The sequence below is a fragment of the Choloepus didactylus genome, chromosome 15 (genome assembly GCF_015220235.1).
Source record: "Choloepus didactylus isolate mChoDid1 chromosome 15, mChoDid1.pri, whole genome shotgun sequence".
NCBI classification, from domain to species: Eukaryota; Metazoa; Chordata; class Mammalia; order Pilosa; family Megalonychidae; genus Choloepus; species Choloepus didactylus.
This window is the reverse complement of record NC_051321.1, coordinates 35,007,000-35,019,132: the sequence shown is the minus strand read 5'-3', so window position 1 is coordinate 35,019,132 and position 12,133 is coordinate 35,007,000. Positions and strand designations below refer to the sequence as shown.

The following is a 12,133-nucleotide window of genomic DNA, read 5'->3' as shown; positions in this document are numbered from 1 at the left end:
TTCTCCAGACACCCCACTCCTTAACCACTCCCCACCCCCCCCACCCCCCCAGGATTTCAGGTAAGACAAAGCAACTTTTCAACTGGCAAAGCTGGAGGACCTAGCTGAGCACATCCTGGGCTGTGATGAGAGGGCCTCATCCTAGTGACCCTGACATCTGGGTCCAGACTGCCGCAGCCAATGGAAATTCTATTGGCGTATCAAATTTCAGGAGGTCAACAATCCAGCAAAATCTCCGCCAAATACCCTTTTAAGGCAATATCTAGCAAAAGCTTTATAAAAGAGAGCTGGGAAAATAAAACCAGTCAGGGAAATGACTCAAGGACTATAAATGAAATAGAAAAGATAGAAATGTGACAGATAACATTTTCCAAAAATGGTTGCAAAAATATTTCTGGTCCTACATGCTCTTTCAGAATCTTGCCATTCCCCATTAAGAGAATGAGTTTATTTTCCCTCCCCTCAAATCCAGATGGGGGATCTTTGTGACTGTCTCGAATATGCTGTAGTTGCCCTGTGACTTCTGAGGGAGGTTAGAAAAACTGATGTACTTCCACCTGCCCCTCTCTCTTAGGCACCAACTTTTAGAACCATAGAAGAAGCCCAGGTGACATGGAAAGTTCATGTGTAAGCATTTTGGCTAACAGCCCCGATTAAGGAACTAGCTGACAGCTAGCATCAGCTTCCAGAGAAGGGCGTGAACAAGGCTTCAGATGATTCCAGCTGCCAACCTTTGAGTTACCCTCAGACTTTGAGTGTTCCAGATGAGGTTTCAGACGTTGTGGAGCAGAGACAAACCATCATCCCTGCCATGCCTTCTGTGAATTCCTAACCTACAGGCATAATAAATGCTTTTATTTATTTTATAAATGTTTAATGCCAGTATCATTCAGGGTAATTTATTATACAACAAGGGATGACCAGAACAGGAATCTAGGCCTGAGGGAGCCCCTGGGCATGTTCTATTTGCAATAACCAAAGGCGACCCCAGGCCTGCTGCTAAGTCTAGCCCTCCTCTTTCAGGGCCTTCAGCATATGGTCATTTCTCTTAGGGCTCCACTGTTCCTCTCTGCAATGGTACTTGCCCCTCCCCCACCAAGTCCATTGGACATGTTTTTAAAGGTCTGAATCCCAATTGTGGACAGGGTTTGAGCCTTTTTCCCTAGGTCTCTTGGGTTCTGGGTAAATCAGGAGCTATGTTTAGCCATTCATGTCAGTCTCTGAACATTCTGTGATGGTTAAGGATGAGTTGTCTTCCTAGATCATGCAGTGGTGGGGGTTGATGGGTGGTGGGGAGAAAGAGAAGAACCTAACTTCTTTGTCTTAGTTCTGACCTACAGCCACTTGTTACACCTAAAATAATTACATGAGCACAGTAGAACGTTTATCTCAGTGTCATGATACCCCCGAATCACTTTACCTTCAACAACAACCCTTTGCTTGGGTCATTAGATTCAAAATTGGAAAAAACAAAATAAATAGGGACTTGTCTATCTTGTACACTGATGTAATACAGGCACTTAGAACAGTGCCTGGCAAAAAGCAAACTTTCAATAAATGTCTGTTAAATGAAAGCAACTGAATGAATGAAATTGCACCCCTGCTTCTAGAGAGCAATTCCTAATGTCAGATTAGTATAATGCGCTTAAAAAACTATAGTGTTCAATAGGTCAACATTCTATTGCATCATGTAATATGTTTTTCAAGCTGCTCCAAGTAAGTATTATACCTTAAAACTGTGAGTTCTTTGTATCCCTAGTACCTGGCATTTTGCCTGGTATTCACTCACTAGATGCTCAGTAAACATTTTTCACTAAATGAATGTCAAACAGAAACTGGTAGAGGTATTTCAAATAATGTAGTTCTCCTAGGCCTTGCCTATTAGAAGGCAGTGACAGATAAGGGTATTGGCCGAACACCATTGCCTGATCCCTGGAGAGATCCACAGGGATGCAGGAACCAGAAGTCCTGAGGCTTCTTAAACTCCAAAACCCCTTGAGAACAAGGACATTTAAGAGATTGTTTGTAATTTGAGTATGTTATTGGTATGAATACTAAAAGGGGTACAGACTTCCACTTCAGCTCTCAAAGGTGCTGTTATATGATTGCTCTAGATAGGATTTTCACGGCTAATTTTATACATGAGCCATTCATTCATCTATTCAATTACTCAACACTTTATTCATTGAGGGCCTACCTTTTGTAATTTTTCTGCAAGTATTTGTTTAATCTGTTCAAGAGATAGCTGAATATTCAAAAGATCCCCATTCCCTGGAAAAGAATCTGGGCAACAAAAGATGGGATATCGCTATCGTGTAGTGACTCATAGAAATTGTAGATACAAGATCCTCAAAATTTAGAATTCCCTAAGCTATGGTATCTTGGAAAGTAACCTTAGGACTACTTGCATTAAGTAAAATCACTTGTCAGATAATTATTTAAAATAGGGATTTCTGGGATCTACTCCAGACATACTAAATCAGAATATCAGGAGTGAGCTTGGATATTTTTAACAAGTACTACGGGTGATTTTGATTGTACTCAAGTCTGAGAACCATTGAACAAGGGTTTCATGCTGTTAGGACCTGTGTTGGTTTGGACATATTATGTCCCCCAAGAAAAAGCCATAATCTTTTAATCCAATCTTGTGGGATATTTGGATTAGGTTGTATCCATGAAGATGTGACTCACCCAACTGTAGGTGATAATTTTGTTTGGATTATTTCCATAGAGGTGTGGCCCTGCCCATTCAGCATGAGTCTTGATTAGTTTACTGGGGTACTTTAAAAAGAGCCACACAGACCAAGACACTTGCTGACACTGATGCTTAGACATGCTTGGAGGGGCAGACAGAAGAATGTTTAACTAAGAGATGAAAGCCCAAAGTTTGCCCCGGAATATGCTAAGATAGGACCCCCAGGTGCTTAGAGAGAAATGCCCTGGGAGAAAGAACCAAGAACACACAGGAGCTGAGAGAGGAGCTGGAACACAATCCAGGATCAGCAGACGCCAGCCACGTGCCTTTCCAGCTAACACAGGTTTTCCGGACACCAACAGCCTTTCTTCAGTGAAGGTATACTTGTGTTGATGCCTTAATTTGGACATTTTCATGGCCTTTGGACCGTAAATTTGTAACCAAATAAACCCCCCTTTTAAAAGCCAATCCGTTTCTGGTATTTTGCATAATGGCAGCATTAGCAAACCAGAACAGGACCTGTATGAAATCGCTTAATAAAATGTAACTCCCTCCACATCTTTACAAAAGTAAGGCATTACTTGGTTGATTCTAGAACACCTAGGAATAATCTAAATATTCCTCAGATTTGCCAAAGCCCTAGACCAGCAGTTTATGGAATGAATTAATGATATTATTTCATGTAATCATTCGTTTTCTCCTTAACCCAAAATAAGCCCCACAAAAAGAAAATAGCAATTCACAATTTAGAAGCAAATTATTTAAAAAATACTAAAACAGAGAAGCTTTTAAACATTTATGTAGCATACACAAACCCCTTCTCTATTTGAAAAACAACACATAATAATACAGTAACAGGGCATACTTTGAGGGACTCTCACCCATGCCCTTCTGGACTGTACTATTTTTCTACCTTGGTTACCCCAGTGCAGAAGTCCAGCTGGGTCCCTGGGACATTTTCCTTTCCTTAGCCCCAACCTCACTCCTCTTCTACACGGCACTTTTACTCACTTTCTGAATTTTCCTAATCTGGTCAGAGAGTGTGTCTAACAGGCGAGTTTTCAGGAAGTCCATCACCTTGACCACCCGGCCATCAATGTAGCAACTGGAATAAAAATAAAATAAGAATCAGATAAAATCTGGAGCAGAGTACTACAAATACACTTCTCAAGCCAGATAGATGTCTGTCATCTGAGCCAACAGTCCAGGGTTCCAACTGGGCTCTCATAGTCTGAAAAGTTTTGATCCTGGGTACTTTTCAACAAATAATATACTTTTTATCCTTCCCATATCCACCTCCATTTGTGGACTAATGCTACGATTTTTTTTTTCAGCCTTTGTTCTATGAAACCCCATTGCTTGCTCTAAGGGACTTGACAGGAATTCCATAATACAAATTAGGTAATGGGGAAAAGCTTCCTTTTTTCTCTCTAGGGAAAGTAATTTAATACCCACCCCATGCCCAGCCCTTAAGGGAATAAAGGTATATGAGACATTTGAAAGAAAACCTTTGGTTTCCACAACTTGTGAATAAGAAGACAAACAACAATGCAAAAATCTGATCTAGTGCAGTGAGTGGGTCTCATGTTTCCAGTTTCCAGCTCACTTCCCTGGGCAAAATACCCTGTAGTCAACCTCTCCTACTACCTCCAGAAAGAAAGAAAGAAAGAATGAATAATAGATACACCAAGCAAACAAATTAAGTCCAAGAGCCCTCTTCTAAAATAGCAAAGAGCTTGGCTCTCACAGTGTGATTATATCTGATTTTTGCTAGGCAGAGTGAGTGAAACATTAAGTTGTGCTGACTTGCTGTTGTGAATATTTGACCAAAACAGGCCCGTCTAGCTTCATGGGGACCCCTTTTGCGGGTCCCTTATTCTGAACACTACACTGGGATTGGCCCAGTGTTAGATGACCTTCCTCAAACTCCCCCACTTCTCATCTTTGCAAAATTCTTAATGAAATCAATTTCTAACTGTTTATGATTCCTGGGTGCCTTTCCCAACCCACTTAGGTCTCCTTGGTTGATGATGAATGATGGATTATTTCATTTTTAATAAGACAGCAACCCATCAGTATATATTATAGAATCATGTGAAAATTCTTTTTAATGTTAAATCCCCATGCCAACGTGTGAGGTCCTGGAACGGTTGGTAATTTTGCTAATGTAAAGCAGGTGGTCTGCTTAAAGGGTGGGTGGGAGATGAGTTCCACCCACTCCATCTTCCTGTTGGCTCCCCTCACCACCTCAAGATATTTCCACAGAATCCAATTTTTAAATCACTGGTGTGTTGGAAAGAGTATGGGTTTTGAAGCTAAAGAAATTTGAGCTCAAACTGCAGATCTGGTATTTATTGCCTATATGAACTTGGGCAAGTTACTTGTCCTCTATGAGCCTCAGTTTTCTTATTCTTCAAAGAGGGATAAGAAATCTACTTCTCAGGATTAATTGAGGACTTTAAGGAGATAACAAAACTAAAGTTCCCAGCACATAGTAGGCACTCAGTGACCTCTAATTCTCTTCTAATTTCTATAATGTTCAGTTCACAAAGATGGTGTTGTAAATAACAGGAGGCTGATTAATTCAATTATGTGTGAGTACGGAATTTTAAAAGTTGAATTTCTGTGTCAAAGGTTTCATGCTTTTGAAAATGTTGATGGTTATTTCTATTAAGAAATAAAACAAAACAATTTCACCCCATCCCTGGCACAGATTCTAGACTCAGATCCAATAAACATTTGTTATATGCAACACAATGTTGGACAGGTCCATATACATTAACTTGTAACCTCTTACTATTAGTACTTCAGTATGAGCACCTCTGATTTTTTTGTTGTGATTAGATGACATACTACATGATAGCTGGGCATATTAGAACAAAGAAGTTAAAATTAAATACAATATATACAACATTAATCTGACATGTATTTAAGGACATGAATACTTGTTACTATATTACATGGTGACTAGGCATATGATAAGCAATTTGCTGTAATTGGAGTCCTTTTATGCTTTAATTAAATGTTACCATTTCCTCTTTTCTTTTTGTTAGTTCCCCAATAACTATATTAAGCATTGGTGATTACAATTTTTGCTGGCAACATACATAGCTTAATACTTATTGAAAATTGAGAATTTTCCAATATGTAGGATTCCTTGTGAAATCCCTCCCTATCCCACAACCCATGGCCCAGGGATGAGGGTCCTTCACTCTTCCTCTCCTTCCTTTTGTCTCTTTTCTCACTGGGTTAAAATCACACAAAACTTGGAGTTAGAAAATCTTGGTTCTATCCCAATTTTGCCACTTACTACCTATATAATATTGGGTTTCCCCTTTTTGGAATGGGTTAAAAAAAATCAAACCCAAACCTATAGCATTTTCACAGGGTTTCTGTACCAGTCGAATAAAGAAAAATATCTAGCATGGAACCTGGCACATGAAAGGTATTCAATAACCAAACCTACTCTGTCCAGGTTACTTAAGGGCCTAAGGTAGCAGAAACAAACTGAAAAGCCATGGGATGGGGGTGGGCAGGGAGGCCTTTGTCTGGAGGAGAACACAGTCATCCACAACAGTGTTTGGAATAATGAAACTATGGAGCAGAAAAAATGAACTCTAGGTTCCCAGCAGGTGAGAAGCAGAAAGAGGGATCGAGAGGGCTGTGATTATATTGCAAAAATTCAGAGCAAAAATTCAGAGAAGACCTTAATTGTCATTGGTTCTGAAGCGTGTAAGCTTGCTACAGTATCCCTGAGAAGTGATTTTCTGGCTCTGCTTGAACATTTCCAGGAACAGGGAACTCACTTTCATATGGAACTGATACTGTTCCATTGTACTATGGCTCTAACTGATGCTAGGCTCTTCTGACATGGGTCTGAAATCTGCTCGCCATTAATGTCCACTCAATGGCTATCGTTCTGTCTTCTTGGACCCAGAAATAGTCCAATTCCTTCTTCATGTGACATGAGTGCATATGTGTGTGTGTGTATGTGGGGGGAGAACTCCAGTAAAAACTTCGACTTAAGCTTTTTTAGAACCTATTCTTGGCCCTACTATTAACCTAACAAGCTGGATTCAATCATTCTCAGTTGGTCTTGGGTTCTGAATTGAATTGGAGTAGGGAGAGCTGCAGGCAGGGAAACCAGTGTGACAAAGTTATCCCAATAGTGCAGGCAAGAAGTGATATGGGTCTCAGTAAGGGAGGTCACAAAGGAAGTGACAGTGAGAGACTGTGAAGGAAGAACTAATGAAGCTTCTGCAGAGAGTATGAGAGAGGAAGGGAGTCAGCCATGGGCACACCTTATGAGAGAGAATGTCTTGGAAAACACTGGTGCCAGGGTACACTGGGCTGGTTAGACTGGGGTACAGATTTGTCAAGGGAAATGAAAGATTCCATTTGAGATATCAAAGATATAAGGAATATGAAGGAGGAAATATATGCCAGGTAGTTGGAGAAATGATAAGGAGGTGCAGGAGAAAAATGAGACAGGAAATGTTGACCTGGGGGTTATCTTCAGCTTCTAAGTAAGGAATGAAAACATGGCTGTAGATGAGCTCTCCAAGAGAATAAGTAAAGTTAACAGAGATGTCACAGACCTTCAAAATTCTTCTCAAATACGGCCCTGGGTATTGCCCCTACCTTTGGCCCAGCTAAGGGCCCCTTCACTCCCCATCATGAACATCACAGAGTCTTTTAGTACCCTCAGGCTGAGGCCTGTTCACATTTTGTGTCATAGGGATCCACATATTATACTGAGAAGTTTCAGCAACTTTCATTTGCAATCTTGAACCCATATTTATATTGTACTATGGAAATATGAGCTTTGGTCCCCTAGATTTAAGTATTGCTTTAAAGAGAGGGGATAATTTAACCATAGAGTACAATTCTAATAAATAAGTCTTTGTTCTTGGGTACTCTTGGACAAAACAAGTAGCTTTCTACACTTATCCTTTGCATATGTAATGCTCCTAAGAAAACATTCAGCTTAAATCTGTGGTTATTTGAAAAATCACTGCCTTTTACAGAGTTTTGGTCCTGTGACAGTGGTTACCTGTGGTGAAGTGCCCAGAATATTATTTAGATTTGGGCATGAAGGAGGTAGAGTAGTCTGTGATGACCATCTGGTAAGCATAAATTTCTAAAAATGATAATGATGATGATTGCTAACAAAAATTGGGTAAAAGGAAATAGGGCTTGATTCCAACTGACTATCTAGTGACCTGGGGGCAACTTTCTCTGCTTTCCTTTTTTTGTCTTTCTCATTAAAGATAAAGATAACTCTTAGATATCCACCAGTTTCCATAAAAGTAAATTAATTTAGTAATAGTTACAAAGGAGTCAGAAGACCTAATAAATCAGAGAGTAAAGGAAGGATTGAGGGAAGGAAAGAAAGAAGGGAGGGAGGAAGGAAATTCAAGCAATTGGAGGTCCTCTGGCATTTTCCACATAAACTCTGGCAGGATGGTTCTAGAATCACTTAGAGATTTTTAGGTCCATCATAGCTCTCCTCCAAGCTCTCTTGAAATTTCAGCATCTCTTAGGATCACACCACAAGTAGCTGAGCTGTTCAGGCAGAAGCTAAGGCCAAGAAAGTCTATGCAGAAATAACCTTTCTGGGAACTATTACAAATGCAATGGGGTTGAAAGCTTTGTGCATGGACAAATAGCATGTCTGGCTCATTATCAGCAACCATCATTCCCTCTGCTGTGGCCTCTAGATTGGCAGCTAATGCTAAGCACACATCTGGGGAGGTGACAAAGATGGCAGAGGATACAAAGTAAATGGAACCATTTACCAATTCATTCACCAACTCTCTTGCCCTCCTTAGTTTTGAATTTTATTTTCTGTACAATTTCCTTCATCTTATTTTATTTAAAATTTTGCCCCTCATTTTTATTATACAAGAAATAAATGTTCATTGTAGAAAAATTAGAAAACACACATAAAAAAATTAAAATATGGAAATAAAAAAATCACTTATAAGACCAACACCTCAAGAGACCTACTGCTAACATTTTGCTGTACATCCTTTACTGTACTATGTGTTTTTCACAGTAAATACACATAAAAATTTCCCCAAATTTGTTATTTTTAAAATTTAATTCAGACCCTATACTACTAACAAATAAATGGAAAACCGACCCAACTCCCAACTGAGACTCCCAAACCCACCTCACCAGGATACTGACAGAAACATTAGAGACTCCCTGCCAAAGCCTCTTCCTCTTATATTAATTCCTCTCTGGTTATTTAGGGTTCCTCTGCCAGGGGCAGCTCTCACCTCCTGTCAGTCTCCACCAGCCAGGTTTTAATCCCTCTTTTCCCCTCTCCCCCTGGGCCCCGGGATTCAGTCTTCAGGATTGTACTACAATTAGCCACTTATGCCCATTAGCCTCTTAAAATATTTAATGAGGAGAGTTTGTTGGCTCCAGGGGCAGCTGGTTTTGTTTACCTGGCCCTTTACTTTAAAAGGAAAAACCTTTGCCCCTTATTATCTGACCCCTTCTTTTATTTCAGGTAATTGCATTAGTGCTGTCTTCCCAATGCTCAGGAATTTCCGGACGTATTTTGCCGCCTGCTGCTTTCAGGGAGGAGGGGCGGTCTGCTCAGAATTCTAACACCCAGCCTGAAGACTAGGCAGGTAATTCCATAGAACTGGGGCGTTCCCTACTGCAGGCGGAAAGCTTGGACAACCATTAGAAGAACTCTGTTGACCTATAAAAACTATTCTGACACCTCTAAGCCAAACACTGGAGGAGGTTGATGAATCCCTTAAAGATTTATAAATTGCATTTGCCCCTCCTCCAAAGGCCCTCACCCTGGACTCCTGCTGGAAACCATACTTCTTCACACTTGCCATCAGGTTCTCTTTCTGAAGATTACATTATTCTTGATTTTCTTTGCAATGGGTTAGCCTTCTGATCCTGTGTTCAGAACTACTTTGGACAGATAAAGCTTGGATAAAATGGACACAATTACGAAGAAAGACTCCACAGAATATAGCTGTTTCTTTGGCTTTCTTAAACTGGTTCCTATAAATCTATATAGGAGCAACTCAGCAGGTTGTGATTCAGGAATCTGAAAGAGTTTGTACCCTGGAAAAGTGCTACCATAGAAGGATGATGTAAATAAACGTCAGGATAGTAGGCAATCCCACAGGCACACAGCTGGTACTCAAAAAATGTATTTAATGAAAAAATAAGTGTCTGTACAATTTATTCTACATGAGCCAAAAGGGGGCCCTAAGGCTCAAGCGCTGCACTAAGGACCCCCATTTTCTTGATTTCCTCTCTTCTCACTCCTGGCGTATGTTTGGTCCTAAGCTTCGAGCCCAGATTATTCTCCCCATGAATCCAGAGGTGTCTGTGGAGAGAGCACAGTGCCTTGCCAGAGACTCAGATAGTTGGCTTTCGATTCCAGCATCCTGAGATCTTTTCTGGAAATGGGGAAAGGAAAGGGGTGGGAAAGCCATCTGAAGCTCCCCCCATCCAAGTGGGCTCTGAGGAGAGAATCTCTCGGAATTTTTAGAGTAGTAGCAGGTTATGGCACCAGAATTATGGACAAGAGTGTATCCAGATGCTTTGCAATCTGCAACTAAAACAATTTGGGGGGTTCTCTTTAAGAAAAAGAAATCAAAATTACAAATAAAATTAGGAACAAAAGAAAATATTTATTTACAACCAAAAGATAAATCACAATAAATTCTTAGAGACTTAGAGAATCAATTCCCTTTCTTCTGAGCTCTTTTTAGGTGATTTCCCAGAAATGCTTTATAGAAATGCTTCCTGAAAGCCAACTGCCCCCTTCACTACCTGGAATATCCTACAACTCAGGAATTCCCAGCATTTATAGGAGCCAATGTAAGTGAGGGTACTGAAGCTTAATTCATTAGCTTCATTACAAATCTAATTGTGGAGCATCAACAGTAGAAATGGCAAGGTCTAAATTGTAGAAACCCAACCATCTATGTGCAGTTTTTTTCTTTTTTCTTTTGTTGTTTTTAATTCAGTGTTAGTGACTTGGGGACTTCTTATACAGTTACCACACACATCTTTTCCCTGGCCCCTTTTCATATTATTGACATTGTTTGTGGCAGAATAGCATAACTAACTTAACTAGAGTGCATTTGTAACTAGGAGAACTTGAAAAGGAGAAAGAGGAAGGTAGGGACCTTACACGTATTAAGTATCTTTTTATTTGCATGGTATTTTAATATGGTATCTCATTTAATCCTCATGAACACTCCCTGCTTCACAGTCTAGAAACTGGCTCACAGAGATTAAGTAATGAGGAAACCAGAGATCATGCAGGGACAAAGTGACAGATACCAAAAGCTCTTCACTCTCTTCTCTGCATGCCGAGTATCTCAGCTTTGGGGTGCTGTGCTCATTTCATCTGTCCTATAGTTCAGTATAATTGCTTTTCAACTGCCTTTAGTCTTGCCTACTTCAACCATCCTGTCCACTTAATACTCCTAAATTTTTCAAGAAAACAAAGAATTTCCACAAAATAAAAATAAGCCCAAAATACGAATGGCAGCAAAAACCTGAGGAAATAGTTAAGTAAAGGCAGAGAGGTCTTATTCTTTTCCTAGCAAAAGTGTTTTTCAAAAGGTTTTAATAGTTGTTATATGAAGAAAAGGGTTCCATGGTCAAATATGTTGAGGAAATGCTGAGTTAAAATGAAATTAAGTAGTATTTCCTGTTCCAGCCAGGATGGAATATAGCTGGTATAATTACCCTCCTGTCCTAGACAACTGTAAATGCTGGACAAAATAATAAAATGACTGTTTGCAGAAGTTAGCAACTAACTCAGGCTGTGATCCTTGGGGAAGGGGAGGCACAGGAGCCTCACATTCCCCTGGGCTCCCCCCTTCTATAGGGCAGAGACAGTTTACTGACCACCAAAAATTTGTGCTCCCCTTCAACAGTGTAGAGCTGTTGCCAAGAAGACTATTATTTCTCTGCCCCCTGCCCCACATGAGGGGGGCTCATAAGACTACTTTAGGCCAAAGCAATGTGAGTAGAAGTAATGGGTCACCTCAGGGGTAAGTGGATGGAGATGGGTGGCCCCTCTAGGCAGAAATTAAAAAGCTATATCTTCTGTAGAGTTTCTTTCCCATTGCTAGATGATTGTAAAGGACTCTGAGCAGAAGCCATAAGAAGCCTTGGTCTTTGAAATGATCATGTATAAGGCCACCTATCAGAGAAAGCAGCATTGGATTGTGACTTCGGTGAGAAATGAACTTCTGTTAGACCATAGAGATTTTGGTATTAATTTGTCAAAGCAATTAGTGTTATATTAACTAGTACACAGGTATTCATTACAACAAAACTGCATTACACCAATCAATCTGTTTGACCAATAGTTTATAATAAACAAGTTTTCTTTATTTAAGAGAAAATGGTCCCTGGTGTGAAAATAAAAAAGATTAA

General features: G+C 40.0%; 1 protein-coding gene across 1 annotated transcript in view; it reads right to left on the bottom strand.

The window, feature by feature from the left end:
• Window positions 1-12,133, bottom strand: part of HPSE2 (heparanase 2 (inactive)) — an 859,688-nt gene that overhangs the window by 230,490 nt on the left and 617,065 nt on the right. Inside the window, exon 7 of the mRNA XM_037805037.1 lies at window positions 3,707-3,800. Within this exon, the coding sequence (XP_037660965.1) occupies window positions 3,707-3,800 (94 nt within the window). The remainder of the gene's footprint in view (window positions 1-3,706; window positions 3,801-12,133) is intronic.